The 24556-nt window shown below is 35.0% G+C and overlaps 2 protein-coding genes and 1 pseudogene across 2 annotated transcripts; 1 reads left to right on the top strand and 2 right to left on the bottom strand.

Moving 5' to 3' along the window:
• Positions 1-210: 210 nt before the first annotated feature.
• On the bottom strand, positions 211-10960 carry LOC141639139 (delta(14)-sterol reductase-like; annotated as a pseudogene).
• A 3459-nt stretch (positions 10961-14419) lies between these two features.
• LOC141639138 (uncharacterized) lies at positions 14420-16312 on the top strand. The gene is made up of 2 exons (XM_074448319.1): positions 14420-15325; positions 15848-16312. Exons 1-2 carry the CDS (start codon positions 14420-14422, stop codon positions 16310-16312), a joined length of 1371 nt encoding a protein of 456 aa, XP_074304420.1.
• A 1468-nt stretch (positions 16313-17780) lies between these two features.
• LOC141639137 (protein FAR1-RELATED SEQUENCE 5-like) lies at positions 17781-19775 on the bottom strand. Its single transcript, XM_074448318.1, has 2 exons — positions 19251-19775; positions 17781-18443 (listed from the first exon to the last, which is right to left on the bottom strand). Exons 1-2 carry the CDS (start codon positions 19773-19775, stop codon positions 17781-17783), a joined length of 1188 nt encoding a protein of 395 aa, XP_074304419.1.
• Positions 19776-24556: the final 4781 nt, after the last annotated feature.

Below are 24556 nucleotides of genomic sequence, written 5' to 3'. Positions count from 1 at the left end.
CCTTAAAACATGAAAACCGTAAATTGAATTGATCGTAGTATGTTATTGTATTAAATCACTAAAGTATTACACTAGAAACAGAACAACCCGTGAATTTCACGGGTCACAAAACTAGTTATCAATTTAAAATGTATATTTTTACTCAAATCTATTTTGTGTTTCACACTCCTTTTTGAGTCAAAAGTGTCCATGATTTTCGAATCACAAAGAAAAATTCAAATATCAGTAATTGAAGGATGGTTAAAAAATTCACACACAATTTTACAGATTTGCCAAAAGCACAAAATAAAACGAAACGTCCAAATCCAATACTCAACTAGCTACAAGACTACAAGTCTACAACTACAGCTGGTTAAAAGAAGACTATTACGCGTAATAAACAAACACCAACTACATGGCTGAAGCGGAAGAAGGTATGGCTGAATATCTTGATTAGCAGGAAAAGACTAATAGACATAAGGCAAAATTCTCCAAGGAACTACTTTACAATACTCAGCCCAGATATCTTTGTATTTCTCGGCACATCGAGCTTCATCTCGTCGCTCTCTCCATATCAGCAAAATGAGAAGATATATTGGGTAAAAATAGGGAACCGGCGAACTACAAAGAGGATACACCATGGAAAATTAGCTATAATGGACTTAAAGAGAGTTACTAATAAATTATTGTATTAATTAAATGGGTATAGAGAGCATATGAGAGTCACCTGATTCCACAAGGTAAACTAAAAGACAATGCCAACAACAAGTCTCCTAAGTAATTAAAGTGTCTAGCGATTCCCCTGTCATCACAGAATTATTAATTATAATCACAGAATTTTGCAACAATAATCTTAAAGTGTCGGATGGAAAGATGGCCAACACATTGACATAATATCTGTCCCCGATAATTTGAGACACAATTGCATCCGACGCTGGCAACCGAGTTTCGATGACATAGCAATGCATATATTTCTCTATGTTTCCGTAATTTCTGTCCAGGTAGTCCCTGACTCGATAATTGACAAGTCACAGTCCAGAGAAAATTACTAGCAGGAAATTTACTCAATTATTTTAAGGGTATGCAAGTAAAAACCCCTTACCAATAACCAGAAGCAAGCAACTTTCCCCCTATAACCTTTGGAGGTCGGCCCCAAATAAGGGCTTTAGGATTCTTCTTGAACACGTGTTTTTGCTTGTTAGCGCCTCTGAAGATGCGATACCTGTCATAATTACGAAACTTTGTAACTGTCAGCAAATGAAAGAAAGGGTACCAAAGCTGGTTCTTATAGCTACTAAGAGTGCTAGGGACAAGCAGTGAGAACACTGAAAGAGAAACAGACATCAACAACAGCAGATCCTTAATCTCAATTTGAGTTCGGGTCGGCTCACATGAATTATCGTGTAAAACCGTAAACAGGTAATATTGAACGGGAAAAAAAATAAAGAAAAAATGAAAAGGGAAACACGACAAATAGTCAATTGACATATAAGCCAAGTATGTCAAAAAAATGCCAAAAATCTTTAATTTAGGAAAGACGGGAAAAATTAGAAAAAAGACACGGGAGAACAGCCGAAATATATAGACAACTTACCCCATCAGAAAAACTATACAATTGGCGACAACTGCAGCTGTTGTTAACTCAACATTATTTTTCAAGAGCCACCATCCCTGCAAACAATTTGCTCTTTAGGACAGGTAATAATAGTCATCTTTCAGACTTTATGCTTCATACAGACATTACAGGATACATCAATATAATACCCTTTTTAGGTGGGCCCGTTTCACACAACAATTTGGGTGAAACGTGCCATTTATTATTATTTTTTGAGTAAGCAAGTTGCCGACACTAAGCCTTGGCCTTCTTTGGCACCTTTTGCAAGACACTTGGAACAGGAGGAGACTATGGCGAAGTTTCTAAGTGGAACTCACAAAAAGAACGTGGAACTACTAGTAAAATGTGCCAGAGAAAGCCCCAAACCCCATCCAAATTCTCCAAACCAGGCAATCCGAAATACAAACCTTTAACACCCAGCAAATTAGTAAAGCTCACCTCACACCCAAATGTGAAATTTATCTTACACGCAAATTTTACGAATGTACATATTATCCCTTACAAATTACAAGGACAGGTAAAGTGGAACCATGTAGAAAAGATGGAAGTTTCAAAGGAAAGATATAGAAAATAGTTGCTCCCTGCCCATGGTTCTTTCCAGACCATCAAAACCATACTGCTCATCACTTACCATCTTTACACGTGATCAAGGAAAAGAACTTCTAAAATACGTGGAAGATAAATTTCAAACGGGTCACAAATATTCCAAATGACAATAACAGTCACAAACTGAAGCCAAATATTATCAAGTTCAGAAAGAAAAACTGAACGCCAAACTCTCAAAACGCATGCCACATTCTTGTGATGCTTAACAGAGTATGCCTCTCATTGCTCATGCTAAATTCGTAGCTAGCTCTTGGAAAATGACTACTATAAATAGAAAATAGTCAACGGTTACCACCTAAAGGAGTAGGTAAGAATACGATCCCTTCCAGACACCCCTCGTTCCATCTAAACCTCCCAACATTTCATAAAGCACTTCTTCAAGCTTCTTAGAAGTTCTCTTTATCAATAAGACTCACGGAAATTTCCCCGTTTTAAGAGTTTCCATCCAAAAGGACATAAAGATAGGTGAGCTTAAACTTGTCCAGGCATAGCAAGAAATGCAAGTTGCATCTAATAAAGGAGACATAAAAATAATAATAGATTAATCTAGTCTGTAAGACTTGTATCCACGAATTCTTAAATTTATGAATTGCTCCGTAGTATTTATCCACAACTTACAAACACAAACACAATCCACACGTGTCCCTAAGAAAAATCAACTACAAGGCCTCTAATATGGAATCAATCTCCTAACTACAGTGCCTATTTAGAGGCTCATGCTCCAAGAAGAGTTGGCTGGATGCAAGGTCCCTATAATAGCAGAATATTTCCAAGCGACCCTTAAACCGAAAATGGGACAACCTTACGCTAACAGGCAATCTAAAAATTTCAAAAGCCGCAGCAGGATTTTTGACATGATGTACCTGGATACTAAAAGTGAAAGGAATCCACACTAGATCCCCAAAACCAACATAAATCCCAGTCTTTCAAGCGATTATATCCCACCTGCCAAAGTAAGAGAACATATATTCAGATAATGACTATCAAGTATCACAACCGCACAACAAACAAAAATCAAATAAAATTGTTTAACAAACAAAGAGAAACCAAAATACGAAAAGTCCAAATAGAGAGAGATAGTCAGGGGAAAAAGGGAGGGCATTTTATAAGGGAAAATTTCCACTTTGGTGCCTTAAGGTTTGATCTAATTACACTAGTGGCATTAGGTTTCGCTAACTCCAATTTGATGGCCCGAGGTTTGAGCTGTTTACCACAATGGCGAGACCTTAGGTTCCTCACTCTGGTGACCTAAGGTATAAAGTAGTCAAATTTTATGTAAACTAAATGACGTGAAGAAACAATGTCATCAAAACTATGATTTTTCCTTGATATCCAAGTACACCACCAAATTGTTGAAGGAACCTTCTTCCAAACTCCATACCGTTTTTCATCCTTCTCTCCCACACCTAAAGGACATATTTAGGCCTTTAGCATTGCGCTGATTAACTCAACATAAGCCAAAATAGACTAGGATACAAGCACAATAACAAGAACCAATGGCAAGAACAAAACTCAAGCTCTAAAGTCTAAACTAGAATGGATCTTAACCTAGAGGACACTTCTTGAGAACTATCTAGGTCAAAATGGAAAAGTAAATCAATAAAACAAGGTTTAAAATTGCGGGTATTGGTCGCAATCGTGATCGTCGTAACGGTGTCGTGGACCTCCTCGACTAGGTCGTCGCGCTCCGGATCGCGGTTATCACGTGATATTTGTTATACAAGCTTTTGTAGATAATTTATCATCTATTGGCTATTTCATATAAAGTTAAGATTAATTCTATTTAGAATAATCAGTTTGACCAATGCTATACAACTTTAAGATTTTTTCATTACAAAATTTGGTCACTCTCAAGTATAACTCGTTCATCCCGACTTCATCGTGGACCGTATCAGGCCGGGTTGGCCGATACACGATACGTTATTAATCGTCCGATATTTTGCTATTTTCAATTTACCTGAGATATCTCGTATCGGCCGACTCTGATACTAATACATCTCGGGTGATATGACTTTGCGAGATTTTAAACCATGCAATAAAAAAACTCGAGACAACAATGAACTAAACATGTCATACCACCAAAAAAAAAAAAAAAAAAAAAAAAAAAAAACAAGATACGGCCTCACTTCTCATTATTTCTAAGTATGTAGCAGTTTCACTTAGGAATTCTAAGGCGGTGTTTTGCTGAGAAGAAATAAATAAAAGCTCCAAGTAAATATAATGGTGATTGAAGATGGCTCACTATTATAGCAATCAACTTTTGTTACTCTAAGGAACCTTTGAAAAAGTCTCTCGCACATACCCATCCCAAATATTGAGAACTCTTATTGCTTCGAAGTTTTTTAATATGAGAAAACCATTTCACAACCTCCTCCTCCTCTAGGATTGAGGATAAACAAATGATCGCAGCATTCAAAGCCAAAGTCAAATATCTAATACTTTGATTTAATTAGCATTGAGAAAGGTACTTACGTGGAAGTCATGAATTCCTCATGAAAGAAGTAGTCCAAGATATAGAACTGGAAAAAACAAAAAGATACATAGTATAAACAACATATATTAGAGTCCAATGGAAAACATAATGACAGAAAATAATTAGGTAATCTGTATGAGAGAGTCGTGTGCGTGCGCGTGGGTGTGGGGGTGTGTGAGAGAGAAAGATAGAGGAGGGGGGAGGGAGATATTACAGTGCAGAACAGCTGGTACAGAACCATTGATCGGATTAAGCTGCCACCTTCGATACTTTTAGCCAAAACGGAAAGGTTAATAAGCAACCACCCCAACATTCCAGCTCGAACGAAGAAAAATCTGCAAATGAAAAGCACTGGAAATGAAGTAACTTAAAGAAACCCCATAGGCTAATTCAACATTGATCCACAACCACAATCACAACAACAACCCAATATGCTGGGGTCGGCTAACGCCAACAGCGCCAGCGCCAAATAGTGTATTCAAATAAAGACAAAAATGCAAGACACTTGGGAAGCCTAGTCGCCCTAGTGTGATGTAAAAGGTCACAAGTAATGTCATAGTAGTTACAATTACTCCAAGTACACTTTTTGAGGTTGACATAATCTCGGTTATGAATATTGATGCATGATAGAGCTTTACTAAATTTAACACACGTACGATGAAAAAAGAACAGAGAAAAAAGGGGGCTTATGAAGAACAAATCAGTTCAAAACTTATGTTCTTGTGCGCAAAAATTGTCTAATGTTAATTCAATGAAGAATGGATATGAGTTGAAGCTCCCACAAACTTTGATTACACAAGTTTTGCCTCGATGACCTATAACCATTTTGAAACAAAGAAAATGGCGTCGCTATAAGAGTATTTTAACTTGTCACTCCCATATTTCAACTTTTATATTGCCCTCATTTTCCAAGGCCGTTTTTATCAAATGTGATGAAATAATAATTTTGGCTTAGAGATTCCTTGATATGGAGTTGTCAAGGAAAGGTGAGCTTGGATGTGCTTTTATTTAAGGGAGTAAACTTAGGAGATCATAATGATTTCCTAAATTTAGACCAAAGAAAATTAATTTGCAACAAACTAGAAAAGAAATGAGACCAGTTTTAAGTGAAATGGAAAGGCCAAAAAGAAAAAAAAAAGAAACTCCCTTTACCATATTTGTAGTGACCTCGTTTGGCTTTGGTTGTCAAACGATATCAACTTTTCTCATTAATTTCTCTCTATATATGTACAAAACAGTCAAAACTACAAATGTACATTGTAGCAATAAAAAGTTAAATATGTCACATTGTACTTATCAAAACAATTATTCTGATTTTTAGAATAAGTTCTAGCTTTTGTTTTACTCAAGATTAGGTTCTAGGAGGATCACTATGTGATGGAGGAACTACATGTTATCATTTATAGGCTCACTATGTGAAAATCCTATCTGCAAAAAGTATACAATGGAAGCGAAAACAGAGACATACTTCAAATCAATACCCATGAATTGCGGATTCAGCTGTATCCCAAACCACCTATAAGAAACCACAATTGAAAGACAACTTAGTTGAGAGGAAACACTGTACCCCGTATAAGATACTACAATTGGAAGACGCATTAGTTGAGCAAACACTGCATCCTCAGTATATAATAAAATTATATCACCCTAGCAAGAATTTGTGGTTGAGCTTTGTAGTAGCAGCATCAACTCTGACAAAAACTCGGTTCATTTTAATGGTCGAAAAGAGAGAAAATGTGTTAATTCATTCTACAATACCACTATATTCTTAATGACTGGACAACGATTGCTCGGTCAACCAAGGAAACGAAGTAGGGGAATGAGACCCGGACTTCTCCCATCCAACCACTTTGAGAATACAACGTGTATTACTACATAGAAATTATAAAAACCGACAAATAGTTTAATGTACCATGTAGTTTCAACTAAAAGAACGGCAATAAATCCTTAGTAGCTGTTAAATTCGAATTCCATATTTATAGCAATAAGTTATTTATGAGGGTTATTCAAACAATCTAACGTGTACAGGAGTCAACAATTCCATCAATTAATTCAGTTTGGTGTGTGCAAATTTGTGTTTCGCAACAACTCCCAAAAGGCAATTATATTTGAGAAAGCATATCTCTGAGTAGCATCTATGAAGGTGAATTATGTCACTTTCCTTAATGTGTGCCCCTAAATATGAGTGTGCTAAGTTGTTTCAGGCTTTCAGCTACAAGAGTGCATGACACTTCCCCTATACATTTCAGATATCATTTGTTCATAATGAACAAAACATTGACATGCCCATTAAGCTAGATTGCCCTACATTCTGACGCTTAGAAAACAAGGCAACATTGAAAACCTTAAATTGTAAGTTAAGATATCAATCAGAAATACCAGTCATGAATCAAGTTTCCAGAGACATGCGGCTTCAGCGATGAACCTTGATGACGTGAAACCCGGCCCGTAACATAGAGTAATAAGGTTACCTGAACTTGAAACAATAGTATTATAAACAAATTTGCCTGAGCATACAGGAATAGAGACACGTTATATAAACAATAACAGCTCTATAAGACCAGAACTATACTTTAGTAACTCCGCAAATGAAATAAAGAAATAGGTAAATGCATAATGGGGAAATACATACATTCAGAATAAATAAGCGAGGTTAACAAAATCGCTTACTCCTTAATTCATGAAACATAAAGCAAAACATTTTTGTGAACATGAGGAATCTATTTAATCAGAACAGAACAAATTCATCAAAAATGATTCAATAAGCTACAATTTTTTTTAATACAAGATATCAACTTCTTTTCATTTTCCAATGGAGTCAAAGACTCATTGTACTTTGGTTCAGGATTATGAAGAAATAAAGCAAAATGACACACTAAATTGGTTCAGGATTATGAAGAAATAAAGCAAAATGGCAAACTTAGCTTGGAAACGTCTTTTTTGCTGTTCATGCAGGATAAATGTTGTATACGTCCAAACCCCCTTACTTCACGATTTGTGAGACCCCTTGAGGTTGGGGTAATGTTATTGTTTTTGTAATAGGAGATGTCAACAAAAAGATGCCAAGGGAGTTGCATACTGGATATTATAAAAGAAGGGGGGCTGGAACGCTGGATAATTAAGCTCTCAAGCTATCACGAGGTATCCAATGTATAAAAGAAGAAAAGTGTCATACTGTCATTAGAGCACATCACTTGACTCTCACGTTTGGTTGAACCTTATAGAATGTATTAATGTAAGGATTAGAAAGCCCGTGAATTGCATTTAAGAGTTTTTGGTTGCTATTTGTTTTGGCAAAATGTAGGAAATATAAAGCTTCCATGATAAATATGTGGAATTGGCTTACCTAACTCCCTTAGACAATCAGCGATTCCAAAACAATTACATTCCTATACATGCGACTAAACCCTTTGGCACCATAGACAATCAGTGATTCTGGTATAATTAAATTATTAATATAATGGCAACCAAACCCTCTTGCCAAATACACAAGAATTTCATCAAGGAGCTTAATTCCCAATTTCCCAACAATTGGATTATCCTATGCAATTGTAAATCCATGAGAGACCACTAAGTCTCAAACCAGGCAACTTAAGGAGGCAAAATTTGAAATTTTTGACTCATAAAAGCAGTATAGTAAAAAAAATACAATGATTCCTTTCAATCCAAGTATACCACCAAATATCCTAGGGAACTATTTTCTAAAGCTTCATTAAACTATTCTAATGCTTTTCATCCTTCTCTTACGAATTGAAATAGCACCTTTAGCCTCATCCAACTCGAGACAATAACAGACAAGAGTTGGATAGTGTCACAATGATGAGACCAAGAGAAAAGAGAGTATAAAAAATCAATAGATTCCCCATTCACAGTGCACAAAGAACCTATGTTACTTCAACACCTCACTTCAGTCGTGTCACGTGTCCGATACTTGGGGAGTGTCCAACACGAGACTTCGGTGCTTCACTTGACCAAAAAATTGATAACTTTCCATAAAATAACCGTATCCGACATCGTAACGTGTTTGACACTAGCAATTGAGTAAGAGTAACATAGCAAAGAACACCCACTGACACACTAGGAAACTGAAGCTTCCACGTTCTGAAGATTACATGGAATTTTACTGAACCATTTTGTTAAATTCAATCATACACCAAAGTCAAAGATTAGAAAAGGTTGAGGATCCATGACAAATCACAAACTGTAGCTAGTACATGGGCAGCAAAAAATGGAAACCAAAGACAATTGTGGATACTATCGGAACAGACACGAATACGAAAGCTCATGAAACATTATGTTTAATTTGTCAAATGAAAAGTAGTTCTTACAACAATACTGAAAATTAATGTTGCAGAGAGTAGCTCAAGTCCCCTGTCAGCAATGGCCTGCATAAGAGCTTAATCTAGTGACAAATTTGTAAGCTATAGCCAAGTTACACAGAAAATTGCAGAAAAATACTATATGCACTTCAAAAAAATTCCTCATTGTTACCCTTCACCAATTCATAACTTGGGTTCTATGTCCAGTAATTAAAATCCACCATAACAGCAATACACCCATACACCCCTAAAAACCATTCACCCTGTGACGCGTATACACCCATATCGCAGAATCCCATTCTATAGAGCATTAAAACCCAACAACAAGACTTAAACACACTCATTCAGCTACAGTGACGTTGTTCTTATCTTTCTTACATTTTCTTCATAACAAAAAGTTGAAATGTAAAATCGAATTGCATGATACTCCCTCCAGTTAAGTAAATAAGCCTCATTGGATCTTTTTCTCAAGTGATCACCGACTATGGACGAGGACCCAAAAAAGACAATGATACAATCTTTACATGTTTCCTAGCCATTAGTCTACGATAGGACGTTACCAACTAAGCTAGTTAACATCGGTGGCAAAATCACGAGCCTACTTGAGACCCATGAGACAGAAATTTAACGATATATCTATAAATAAAGTAGCTTACTGTAGGTGAAACAAGTCCAGCAGCAACTCCAGCAGCAAGGAGCAAGAGCAGCAAAAAAAGTTGCAACAGACCTAAACACCCATCAAATTAATCATTACGAAATAAGCAATTCTATTGAAAAGGACGGAATTGGAATTGGGATAGATAAATGGATAAAACAGACCATTGCAAGAATAGTTGAGACGAGTAGCATCAGGCAAAGTAGCACCAGGAATGATCTTGCCTGGTAAAAAAGAGCCAAATATAGCCAAGTACCCAAAATACGACAACAATAACCCTGCCTGTAGTAAAATCAAGACAATTAAAATGCGGAAGTGAAAGGGGAAATCATGATGGTAAATATATATAGAGATGAAAAGGGTGAAACTTACAGAGGTCCAAGAAGGGATGAAGGGTTGTAAATGTGAGATTAGATCCATTTTGACTTTATTTGATCAATGTGACTGTCTACACGATCACTCTGGGTTTTTTTATAGGAGAGAAAAGACCGGAGATAGTCGTGCTCTTCTAAGTCACTCTCCCACTCAAATACTCAAATCTTGGCTTTTACGATTGTCCTCTCCCTGTTTATTAGGCTATTACTTTTTTTTTTAAAAAAAAGTTTAGCAAAAAATTACACCCCACCAACATCACACATTCAGAGCTAAACACCACCGCTAGAAACCACCATCCAGCATGAACATTACGAGCACAATTTCCATTTCCTAAAAAGAAATGGAGAGCGGAAGCTTCTTAATGGTAATCTGGATCGCATCTTGGCAACATCTAACGGTTCTCAATTTACGCATAAAAAGTAAAGGAAAACATTACCATCCATCATCAATTTTAACTATCATCTCGTACTCCTTCATTTATCCTCCACCCATCATCAAGTTTACCACAAACCCACTATCAGACCTACTACTATCACCACCACCACTACCACCGATTCCCAAGACACCTACGACCACTACAATTAACACCAACACTACCCTCGACTTGCTTGCGCAATAGACCGGAAGTTCCCAGATCCACAATTTATAGGATTTAAAGATCGAACATTGTGTGGGTGTTGAGCGGTGGGGGCGCTGATACAATTTTGGTCGAAGTGGTGTTGGCTTGGTCGGTGAAGGAGCTCGGTTAGGGCGGTGTTCGCGCCAAGTGGTTAATAGGGGGGTTGAATATTGGTTGTTGGGATGAACGGTTGACGACAGGTGGTCGATAGCGTAGGCGAGGTGAGGGAAGAATATCAGTGGCTGTGGCCTGTGGGTCTGGGGTAGTCGTCGTGGTAGTGGCTGCTATGTCGTTGGTGGGTGGTGATGAAAGTACCGGTATTTGAAGGTGAAAAGAAGAGAGAGGCATAAACCAAAATATGACTCGCCTGTTAGTTTACCGGTATTTGAAGGTTAACTAGTTTTAAACCCGTGCAAATTGCACGTGTTGCTATTTTAGATTTTGTTCTCATCAAATAATGAAAAAGAAAGTTGATTATTTTTTCGTGTAAAGTCAACTACAATTAGCGAGTTTGTGCATGCCGAACGTTGTAATATCAAGTAGCGTAAATGACACAGTAAGTTTAATTGGCCGAGTATTCGTTGTAGTATGATATGTCATATTGTTATCTAAGTTTGAGTTGCTTCTTTGTTTCTTATTTAGATGACTTCAAAGAAAAAACTTGACTTATAAGATGAAACAAAATTATACGGATGAAAATAAACACAAAATAATTGAAATAGTCGGAATAGTTACGTAAAGTAAGATATGATTAAGGTAACTAAGAATAAGATTGGACAAATTAATGTACACGATTATTGCAGTTGTGCTATTTTATTAGGTACATGTCAACATTGGTCATTGACTCATTGGGTTATCATCTGCACAATTAAAGTACTTATTATAAATAATATGAAATTTGACACAAATGTTAAAGTAATAGTGACCCGCTCTTGTATATAAGTATATGTAAATTCAGGTTTCAATTTATGAATGTATCACATCTAGATCCGTCAACACTTGACCCGCTCCTGTTTTTTAGGGTCAAAGACATGTGACCATGTTAACCCGAAAACGAAATTTATTTCAGGGTCGAACCCAACCCGTTTGACCAAAACACGTAACTTATTTCAGGGTCGAAACCAACTCGCTTGACCTGTTGGGTCAAAGATAATGGATAATATTATTAAAACATTAATATTTGAATATTATATTTTATAAAATAAATATAATAGTAGTATTTCAAAATTTTAAGTATAGAAAATAAATTTTATATAAGTTTTATACCATTAAATAATAATAAAATTATTAAAATAATTTTATTTTTATAATGGTTTAAAATAAGTTTGATAAGTAATGAATATAATTATATTATAAATATTAAATATATAATTTTACGAAATATGTTTATTCGGCTTAAAAAAATTGACTAAACTTTAGTCCTTATTTGTATAACTTTAGGCCATTTTTGTATAACTTTAGTCAATTTTTGTATAACTTTAGTCCTTATTTGTATAACTTTAGTCCTTATTTGTATAACTTTAGTCAATTTTTGTATAACTTTAGTCCTTATTTGTATAACTTTAGTCCATTTTTGTATAACTTTAGTCCATTTTTGTATAACTTTAGTCCTTATTTGTATAACTTTAGTCCATATTTGTATACCTTTAATCAATTTTTGTATAACTTTAGTCCTTATTTGTATAACTTTAGTCAATTTTTGTATAGCTTTAGACCATTTTTGTATAACTTTAGTCCTTATTTGTATAACTTTAGTCAATTTATATCATTTTTATATAAAAATTTTAACAACAAATTTTATGAAAAATATTTTAGTAGATCTTAGATGAAAAAAAGTATATCACCAAAAAAAACGATATTTAAAACCCGAATTTTTTTTAAAAAAAAACGTATAACAAGAAGAGATTTGAAAAGAATAAATAACAACAAAAACTAACAAAAATTAACAAATAGAATAAACCGACCACAAACAACAAATTTAACACAAAATCTGAAAAGAAAAAAAAATGACGAAAAAAACCGAGACGCAAAATCTGGACCGACGGCGGTGGTGGAGGTAGAGGTGGGCGGTGGGTGGTGTCGGGTGGGATAGTGGTGGGTGGTGGTGAATGAAGAAGAGAGAAATGAATGATTTATTTGGATTTTTTGGGTTTTTTTTAATCAATTAGTCTCTTGTATAACAGATATATCCGTTATTATAATGAAACGGGTCAGGTTGATATCATTTAGAAAGTATTTGGTTGTGGATAATTTTGAGAAATTAAATAATTTTAAAAAGGGTAACAAATTGTAACAAATAATCTTTTCAATATCGTTTCCTAAAATCGCGTTATTTTCCACCAAAAAATCCCACGACCGTTTCTACTCCTTTCTTCTTCACTTTTCTCCTGTCTCTTTCTATTCCCATAAACCCTAGATTTTTTCTTCCCAAAAAAATTGTTACAGATCCGAAAAATTGGGGCTACATTCTAGAGATGAAACGCGTGAAACAGGTAGCAAGAAAGGGCGTTGTTCAAGCAGTTTCTAGTGACGTTGAAGGTATGATTTAGTAATTTAATTGTACTAATTGATTTGGATGTAGATTCATAATCGTTAACATTGTTGGTCGTGTTTTTGCTTGTGTTTTAAGGAGTCGAAATTCCGACGACAGTAGCTACAAATAACAATAAGAGGAAGACTACTAGCAGATCTATTGATGGGGATGTTGCCGTGGAAGAACCACGGTCTGGTAAGTTTCTTATTCAATTTTGTCATTTCAATTTATTTTTGAATAATTTGTAGAAATGCATTTCAATGTTTGTTAACCCGATAAGGTAATCTCGGAAGTCCTATTTCGAAGAAAGGAAAAACCTTAGACATCAAGTGGAGGCGGTAGAAGGCGGAGACAATCGAGCACGGGAGCCGTAGTAGAAGATACGGTACATGTGGAAAAAGACGCCGTTGTTCCTGAAGATGGGGTTCCTGCTCGAAAAGTTAGACAAGCTCCGGTAAATTGGAGACGGCATGGTAAGATGGTTGTATCTTCGGATGGAGCTCTGATCAAGTAAGTTGACTACTTAGTGCGTTTATTGTTTTTAATGTTGTGTTTTTTCTTGTACTGTGTTGGAATTATTGAGTTGTTTGTGACCATTCTGGTTGAGTTTGTAGGTATTTATTGGTTGTGTATAAAACCTAATGGAATGGTTGTTCAAGTAATCTTGTATAGACATTCAAAATAAGCTTGCCATTCATCCTCGGTAGTTGAACATTTGTTTAAAAGTAGTTGTTTGGATTATGTCTGACCATTATTTTTTTTGACCAATATGTTTGGATTTCTGCTTGTACGGTATTAAGAGAAGGTTGTGACCATTCGATTCAACTTGTAGCCGATTTTGAATGGGAATAAAATGTGACCTATTTTAAGCTTTGTATAGTTTTTGATTAATTACCAATAGGTTAAGTTGCTTGTGACCATTCTGGTTGAGTTTGTAGGTATTTATTGGTTATGTATTCTATCTACTAGTATAGATGAATTATAAGGTGACCAATATGTTGAGTTGTTTGTGACCAGTTTTGAAGTATTTGTAGCTCTAAATTAATTAACATATATTTGTGTTATTTTTTGTTGTTTTGACCATTATAGGTTAATTAGTGGCCGTTCTTATTTTACATAGTTTAACTTTGTGATTGTCTTATAGTTTTTACTTGTTCAACTAATCTTGTATAAATATTATATAGGTCTCGCTAAAAGGTTGTTGATGCATATGGGTCCCCAAGACTGTTTAAGCTGATTAAGAAGATGACGTTAGAGCAAAAGAGAAGTGTAGAAGAGATTGGTTTCGGGGGGCTGTTGGAGATCAGAGCTAGCGGTATGTATCACGTGATGATAGATTGGTTGATGAATTGTTATGACCCAGACTCCAGGATGTTCACAATTAGTGAGGGGCGGTACTTTATTTTGACGAGAGATGATGTGTATGACACATTTATGTTGCCTTGTGACACTGGGAAGGATGTATTACGTACCTCGAGTAAGAAAAAAGATAATCCTGATCTTGGGCTAATGGAGTGTTGGAGAAAGAGGTTGGGTATAAAAGCGGGTGAGGAGATTTCTAGTGATACATTGGTTGATGATATGTTGAAGATGCCTAAAGGAGGCCACGATTTCAAGCAACTTTTTGTATTGTATGCTCTTGGCACTTTCCTTGCACCGACATGCCATAATCACGTTGACCTTAAGCTTATAAAGGCCGTGGAAAATGTTGAGGACATCATTAATCAAGATTGGTGCCTTTATGTGGTAGAAAAGCTTAATGAAGCTGTGGACAAATGGAAGGAGAAGCGAACAAAGAATGTAGGTGGATGCATGATGTTGCTTCAAATACTTTATTTTCATCGCCTTATATGGAGGGATAACAAAAACACGTTAATAACCATTCCTTTAGTTAAACATTGGACATACGAGAAAATAAAAGTGCGTGTGGAGGATGAAAGGGCTGGTGCATTGAAGAACAACAACGAGTATGGTCGTGGGGGTTGGGATAAGAAGACGTACCCTATCTCCCGAAATCTGCCTAAAGTAATATATAGGCTTCCAACTGAGGGTGATGATCCTAGACATGATGACCGCATAAAAAGAACTACCACGTTTGAGTTGCCAAGTGATTTATTGAGTGATGAAGAAATTGCAAGCAAATATAATGATGTAAGTTGTTTACTCTTTAACCTTTACATTAGTAAAAGTGTATTTTTATTCTGTTTGTGACCATTCTTCTTGGTTTCGTGACCATTTTTTTTTTATTAGAATTATAGCTTGTGACTGTTCTGATTTGTGACTGTTCTGGTTTGATTTGTGACCATTTTTTTATACTTTGTGACAGTGGTTTGGTAGAAAGATTACTGAGACTATTCTGATTTGTGACTGTTCTGGTTTGGTTTGTGACCAACTTTTTGTAGTTTGTGACCGTGGTTTGGTAGAAAGATTGATGAGACCATTCTGATTCGTGACTGTTCTGGTTTCGTTTGTGACCATTGTTGTATAGTTTGTGACCATTGTAATTGAAATTTGACAAACATATTTTGTAACCTCTTTAAATTTTACAAAGGGCCATTTATTTTTTGACAAACATATTTTGTAACCTCTTTAATTGAACTTAGTCGTTTTTAGCATACTAATTCTTTTTTATGAAGTATAGTAATTGTTTGTTCATGTTATTCTCTTTTATAGCCCCGTTTGGTGAGTTGGATGATGACAAAACGGGATTTGGAACTTGTGTCAAGGTTACATGAGAATAGAACGAAAGAAGTGGAAAAGCAAGCTAATGTCACCCCGATTGATGAAGAGCAGGTTCGTGAGGAGATGGAAGGAGAGTTTACACAAGCCTTGAAGGATCCAAACTTCTTGGCACAATTTCTAGATATGGGTAAGAGGATTGATGAGATAGCGGAGATGAAGTTGGTTGAGGCGCCCTCCTTTGACCTTGGGATCGATTCAATTGGTATCAATGATTCAATTGGTACTAATGATACCAACTGCCCGGGACCTTCACAAAAGAAGAGTGTGCATTGTCCAAAGCGACCACGAGATTCAAACAAAAGCAAAAGCGTGTATGTAAGAAGATGCACAAGGTTGGCAACGAAGAATGGAGCTGAGGGGGCCGTTGTAGAGGATGATTGCGTAAAGGATAAGTAGCAAATTGGTGTAGTAGTTGGGAAAATATTGATATTTTAATTTGGATTTGGTAGATGATTAGAAACTGTTGTTGCTTTCTAGTTGAGATTCCCCTTTAAATTGCAAACATTTATGAATTGGACACATCTTATTTTGGTAATTTATTTCAAGTGAATTGAACACATTTTCCTCTTTACTGTGTTCCGTAGTCGAATTGTGCCTATTATTCATAACTGGTCACATTATATTCTTAACTGGTCACATTATAATATTTTGTGGTTAGTTATCTTTTGTGGCCACATTACAATCTTAACTGGTCACATTATAATCTTTTGTGGCCACATATCTTTTGTGGTCACATTATAATATTTAATTTGTCAAATTATAATCTTAACTGGTCACATTACAAAAGTCCTTTCCATTTGTGGCTATATTACTGCTATTTGTAGCCCTATATATACTATTTATACGTTGTTACCAACAACAAATTTTTACACTAATTTGTAACCTTTATAGATCAAATCGTGACTTTTATTTTGCGGGATAATTAGTGTGAAATTAGAATCTTGCTACTAATGCCCGATGTCTACATTTTTATGTTTATGTTGCTTATTAAGATTAATTTGTGACCAGATTTAGGAACATTTGTTGAAGAGTACTTTTTAAATGTTTGTGAACATTTTTTAATACTTAGTGACCAATTTTAAACTATTTGTATTTTTTAAATGAATTAGTTATTTTATAGCCATGTAGCCATGTATCTACTATTTGTAGCCATGTATCTGCTATTTGTTAGCTTATTACCAGCAAAATATAATGAAACAAATTGTAACCAAATATCGGAACATGCAATAGAAGAAATAATTTTGCGACAAATTAATTAGAAAAACAATGTATAAATATTCGGTGACTAAAACAAAAATGCTACGTTCAAAAAATAAAGCACAACCAAAAATGCATAGTACCAACTACCGCAAAGTAAAAACTTATTTTGCTTATAAGAGCCTAGGAATGGGAGTGTATGGCAGTTCGACCTCATTTGTTTTAGCGGGACGGTTTGACTTTCGTTTTTGTATCCCGCTTTTCTTCCTTTGTTTACGCCCCTTCGTAACTGCTCGTTTAGGATCAAGTATCGTAGGACCTGTGCGTGGAGCACTATTTGTTGGACACTCTGACGCTCTTCTACTGTTGAAAAAAGTTTGGATATCTTCTAGAGCTCTTGAGTAAGCATGGTCAAATAACGACCTCGCTTCGGGTACACTCTGACATTTTGTTATCAGATTGTTGAACATGGTAAGCGATTGACGCCGCCAATTAACAGCCTCATTAATGCCACTTCTACGCCTATCATTAGGAAGAAGTCTGTCCCACACTTCCTTCTTGGCAAACTTAGTCCACCTCCTTAAAATGTATCGATCGGGAATTTCGGAAACAGACCGGAGGTGTAAGATGCGGATGGAGTGGAAGCATAGCCTTCCGCATTCAAAATTTACGACACGTGCAAATCGATAAGCAAATTAGAAGAATCAAATGTGACATGGTGTGGATTTTCATCAAGATGCCGATGGATACACAAGGTATGACTTAATATGATCTTGATCGTACATTCTATGGCCCTTGTACCGATTGCGATACCGAATTCCTTCTCAAATGCCCTGAACAATTTCAGTGTATAAACTTGGGATGCATGATCTAATAAGTCCACCATAGGAAACACAGATGTGGGCTTGGCACGAATATTATTAAATTCATTTCGTTCCTCTTCCGACCTCCATCTTCTGACCGTTGACTCAAATATGTGAAAGAATTCGGTAAGTGAAGTAGTCTTAGTTGCTTGGAACCCCAAAGCACGGTTGGTGCTTTCACTCCGTTGCGACGATAATATACCTGCTGAAAAGTATCCCTTATTAAATGCGGTGCACCATTTTTCCCTTAAAGTATAAAGACGATCAAACCAATCACTATCTTGTAGTCCGTAATCTGATATCATTTTACTCCATGTATCTTCGAATTCCGCCTCGCTATAACAACCATTAAGACATTTGTTGAATACGGTCTGGAATGATCGATTATGCTTCAGTGAACCATAGTGTGAAACAGCATTCTGTTGGATATGCCATTGACATAACCTATGCCTTGAAGTTGGATAAACCTAGAAATTGAGTGATAACAGTTAATCGGGGGGTAACTATTACATATAGAACGTAAATATAGACTGTGTCCATTTTACTATGAATATGTGACCATGTGAATACATAAAGTAACCGTGCTATAACAGGTTAAACTAATGAAGACATCGGTCAATATTTTAGCCTGAATGGTCACAAACAAAACAAAATAAAGAAATTCTATAGTAGTTATTCATAACCTACACATAGCTTAAAATTGGTCACATTTTGATCTTAATAAGATACAAAAGAAAAGGAATTAAGTCATAACCACAATTGGCCACTAATGTCATCAGAATGGTCATAAACTATAAAAAAATGGTCACAAACCAAACCAGAACAGACACAAACCAGAATGGTATTGTTTAATCTTTCTACCAAACCACGGTCAGAAACTTTAAAAAATTGGTCACAAACCAAACCAGAACGGTCACAAATCAGAATGGTCTCATCAATTTTCCTACCGAAACTACACATAGCTTAAAATTGGTCACATTTTGATCTTAATAAAGAACAAAAGATAGGATTTAATTCATACCCGAGAAATGGCCACTAATGTCGTCGGAATGGTCACAAACAATGAAATAACACAAAGTTGGTCCCGTATCGATATTTGATTACAAAATATGCACATGTTGAGTTATACGTAGCCATTTTCAAAATATTATGTAACTATTTATCACTTACTTATGAGGGTCACACTTTTGTGTGGGAAAATGCACCTGTTTACAGCTAAATATTAAGTTGTAACCATTTACGTAAGAATATGTGATCAGTTAAGTGTTATTTACCTCTTTGATGGCATTTGTCATAGCAAGGTCTTGATCAGTAAAAATAGTTACAGGACGGACATCTTCTCCCATTGATTCATTGAAGGCTTTAAACAACCACTCAAATGATTCATCTTGTTCATTCGATATGAATGCAAACCCGAACATAATGTTCGACCAATGGTTATTAATCCCAATTAGCGGACCGCAAATCAAGTTATATTTATTTGTACGGTAAGTGGTGTCAAATATAAGCACATCATGATACAATAAGTAATCCTCCTTCATCATCGAGTCCCGCCAGAAAACATGGCACAATCTTCCGTCGGCACCAAATTTCAAACGGAAGAAGAAACTGGTCTTCGATTGACATTTGGTCAACAATTCGACCAAGGTTGATGCATCACCGCCTTCAATAGCACGCATCTTAAGCCTATTAACGTAATTGATATGGTCTCTCTTTGTATGTCCAACAAACTCCTCGCCTCCGTAAATAGCGGCTAAAACACGATATTGGACAGATGGTCGAACCAAGGCTTCAGTCATCATTTCAATCACCTCACCCTCTTCAAATGGTTATTTTCCTCTCGACTGTGGTTATGTTGCCATTGAGGGGGCGTTAAGCTATGGTTATGATCAAGGTTATGGTTTAATATTTCCCAAAGACCTTTCTCGTTGAGTTGTGTCCGAATGGAAGCCTTGCAAATAGATCTTGTGATGTTGACTTTCTTCGTACTGACGAAAGAGGGTGTCCCATCGAGTTCAATGATCGACCATTACCGTGCTCACCACCACAGCGATTCTGAGACAAAATATCTCTCATACTCGACATTCTTTTCGATACGACGAGTGCCTTTTCTGGTACCAAAACCAGTTGCTGCGGCATGTTTGTTGTACAGAGTGAGTAAGTATTCCCATTTTGTAGCCTTCAATCCGACAAGAGAACCAGAGGCGTCAAAATCTACAAAAATTGCAAGACAAAAGAAAGATCGTAAATGATGAACAATTGAATAATTTTGGATGATAAATTGTAGCAACCGCATAAACAATTGACAAGCACACCAATTCAACGCATAAACAATTGACGAGTAGACGGATATATATTACGAATTCATTGTTTAATTTATAGGTACAAGTGCAATCTGTTTTAGCATGATAAAATGCAGGGGTTGACCAATATAATCTTGTTTAGTTGTTCTTAGTTACAATAGACGCATCAAAAAAATGACGATCAGACAAAATAAACGCATCAAAATCTTGCAATACCTTCTTTTAGAGAAACAATTGATCCGTCCTTCAAAATAATTGAACCGGGATTAGCATCTTCATCTACAATATCGTCGTTATGGAATGGAGGCATTGTATCATCATTGTCATTGTTAGTCATCTTTCAGAGAAAAAAAAATGGAGGCCAAGAAAGGTAGAAGGTGAAGCTGTTAAACGTAACGTGGAAAAATAAAAAGTCAAAAGAGAATATTGTAAATAAGGTATGTGTATTATTTAGTTGCTATTTTTGTGGATATTTTATTTTTTTAACATATGAATGATTAAGTCAACCCGTATGACTTGTTGTTTGGGTTTAAATAACCAGTATCCGAGTCCGTTTCACTATTGTCGTGTTTACAACCGTTATAAACAAGAATTTGCGTTTTTTAATTTATTTGGATTTTTTGGGTTTTTTTATTTATTTGGATTTTTTGAGTTTTTTTTATTTATTTGGATTTTTTGGGTTTTTTTTATTGAGGTTTTGAGAGAAGAGAAGAGTGAAATGTGTGAGATGAGAGAGAAATGGGTGGGTAGAAAAAAAGTATATAGTAAATTAGTGGTTAATTAGTGTGGATTAGTAAAGTGTGTTAATTAGCTTCTATAATGACTTTAGGTGGGTTCATCTCATCCCTCCATCTCCCTCCATCCAATGGCTCATAATAGAACTTATGGACTCAATACATATACATGGCCTTACATGATTTCTTCTATATATATATATATATATATATATATATATATATATATATATATATATATATATATATATATATATATATATATATATATATATATATATAAAGCAAAGTTCTTCTAAGTCCCTTTTTTTTGAGTCCATAAGTCCCTCCCACAACCCTTGGATCATGCATGGTGGAAGGTTGAGATTGAAAGCAAAAAACACACTTAACACTAATTAATTCACTTCTCTCTCTAGTTTTAATAATACATTCACTAATTGATTATCATACACAATTAACACCATATTTTGTCTTATACTTCAAAGTTTATGAAAATTTTGTTAACATTTTTCCTGTTTCGGTTTTTTTCGTTTTTTTTTTTTTCCGAGACAAGTTTTTATTTTTCGTTTTTTTTTTTCGTTTTTTTTTTCGAGACAAGTTTTCGACATTTTAGGATTTTACGAGTGTAATTCTAACGGCAAAAAGTGTAATTTTAAGAAATATTTTCGAGAATTTAGCGTTTTACAAGTTTAACTTCAATCTTTTCCGAGTGATTTTAACGAATATTATTTTGAATTTTTGTCATTTTATCACAAGTTATTGTAATTTAGCATTTTACGAGCGTTATGTTAATGACAAAAAGTGTTATTTTAGTCCAGGTAAGTGTAATTTCAGTCCAATGAGATTGTTATTTTTAGTCAAGGAGAATGTAATTTTAGTCCGTAAAAGTGTAATTTTAGTCCGGAAAAGTATAATTTCAAATCCATCGAGAATGTAATTTTAGTCCATTGAGAATGTAACATTAGTCCAATGAGAATATGAGAATATGACCAAGTCCATTGAGAGTATAACATTAGTCCAATAGAGCTAAGTGTAATTCTAACAGAAAATAGTGTAATTCTAACAACAAAAAGTGTAATTTAACAACAAAAAGTGTAATTTTAGCGAGAAAAAAGTAATTCTAGCAAAAAAAAGTATAATTTTAACAGAAAAAAGTGTAATTCTAACAACAAAAAGTGTAATTTTAGCCGAAAAATGTGTTATTCTAGCAAAAAAAAGTGTAATTTTAATGAAAAAAAGTGTAATTCTAACAACAAAAAGTGTAATTTTAGCAGAAAAAGTGTTATTCTAGCAAAAAAAAGTATAATTTTAACAGAAAAAGTGTAATTCTAACAACTAAAAGTGTAATTTTAGCCGAAAAAAGTGTTATTCTAGCAAAAAAAGTATAATTTTCACCAGAAAAAAAGTGTAATTGTAATTCTAGTAGAAAAAAAGTGTAATTTTAAGATGAAAAAAAGTGTAATTCCAACCAAAAAAAGAGTAATTCTAGCAGAAAAAAGAGTAATTGTAGAAAAAAAAAAGTAATTGTAATTCTAGTAGAAAAAAAGTGTAATTTCAACGAAAAAAAGAATAATTCTAGCAGAAAAAAGAGTAATTCTAAGAGGAAAAAATGCACATCTAAGATGAAAATCAACAAATAACCTTAGATCTATTTATTAGATCTAAGACTAAAATAAAACGATCTAATATAACAATAATTGAAGAAAAATGAGGAGACGACATTTTAAATATATCTAAGATTAAAATTAAAAGATCTCACAAAATTAAACATGAGATCTTTTTTTTCGATCTAAAACTTAAAAAATCGACTTTTACGATCAAAAAAATCGACTTTTAGTAAAACAAAACTAAACGAGATCTAAAACTTCCACTGCCCTCATCACAATTAAAAAAAAATACTAAATGTTAGATCTAATACTGGTAGAAAGGAAAAAAAATAAAAAACAAAATAAAAAAAGTAAAGTAAACGAGAAAGAGACAGTGGAACAAGACAGTGGAACAAGACAAAATATCAAAAAATCAAAAAGCAAATGGCGATACCGATTTGAGGCAGAGAAATGGATTCAAAAAAAAAAGAAAAACAATGGATAAAAGAAGACATGAGGCAGATTTGAGAGAAATGGATAAAAGAACAATGAAAACAATGAAAGGTTGGTGTTTGAGGCAAGAGAGGAGGTGGTGCGGTGGATGGCGAGACCGCGTTCTGGTTGTTGTGCGGTGGTGTTGGTGCGGCTGAGTTGGTGTCGGGGAGGTGGTAAAGGGGGTGTCGTTGTGCGGTGGTGGTGTCGGGGTAAAGGTGCGGTGGTAAAGGTGTCGGTGGTAAAGTTGCGGTGGTGGTGTCGTTGTGAGGTGGTAAAGTTGGTGCGGTGGTGGTGTCGGGGAGGTGGCGAGAATGGTGTGTTGTGGTCGGTGGTAAAGGAGGTGTCGTTGTGCCATGGTGGGGTTGTGGTGATGGTGTGGGGCTGGGTGGTGGTCGTGGGGGTAGGCGGGTTTTTTTTTTTTTTTTTTTTTTTGAATTTTAGGGTTTTTGAGAGAGAGTGTGAAAGGATATTGTGTGGATGAGAGATGAGTAGGTGGGAGGAAAAAGGTATATATATTAAATTAGTGAATAATTAGGATTAATTAGTGTGGTAGTGAGAGAGTGGGATTTGTTAGCTTTAATCTCCTTTTTTTTGTGTAAATCTCAGCCTTTTATTTTCTTCATCCAAGGGCTATAAGGGGGACTTATGGACTCAAATGTAAGAGGTGGGCTCTCTTGATCTTTACACTATATATATATATATATATATATATATATATATATATATATATATATATATATATATATATATATATATATATATATATATATATATATATATATAGGAATGAGATCATATGAGTATACCTCATATATTTGAGGATTGAGGATTAATTCGATCGTCGGATCTAAGAGATCCAACGGCTTGAGATTGATGCGCGTCATTAAGGGTGAGGTAGTCATTTTTTTCCTTATATAATCAACCCACACAAGTTTCTCCTTCATTTTTTACTGATTCATTTCTCTCTCTAACTTCTCTCTAACAAAAACTCTCTGATTTCTCTGAACACTCATGTGTGACACACTCGTTGTTCATCTCCGTTTCCTCTTCTTCCTCTTATTCCATTTTCCATCAATAAAATTTATTATTATCCTGAAATCGCAATTTCGTGTTTGTTTCGATTTACATCCTCTTTTGATTTTGTTAACAATTAATTGTTTAGGATGATAATCTTTTGTTGTAACTCTATTCTTGATACAATTTTGTTCTTCATTCTCAATTTCATAGCAACTCATCGTGATTTTCATGCCTTAACTGTTGTCTATCTTAAATTTAGGTTTAATTTGTTCTCATGTGATTTATTGGGTGCCTCGCTTATAAATCTAGGTTTAATTCGAATCTGTTATGAGTTTGTTACAACTTTAGTATCTTTTGCCTGATTTATGTTCAATTGCACATGTTTCTATGATTTTTTCGGGTTCGCTTCATATTTTTGATTAGAATGTTTCATATTGTCATGTTG

The sequence above is a fragment of the Silene latifolia genome, unplaced genomic scaffold (genome assembly GCF_048544455.1).
Source record: "Silene latifolia isolate original U9 population unplaced genomic scaffold, ASM4854445v1 scaffold_281, whole genome shotgun sequence".
In the NCBI taxonomy this organism is placed as follows: domain Eukaryota; kingdom Viridiplantae; phylum Streptophyta; class Magnoliopsida; order Caryophyllales; family Caryophyllaceae; genus Silene; species Silene latifolia.
The sequence above is the reverse complement of the archived record's forward strand: the minus strand, read 5'-3'. Positions and strand labels throughout refer to the sequence as shown.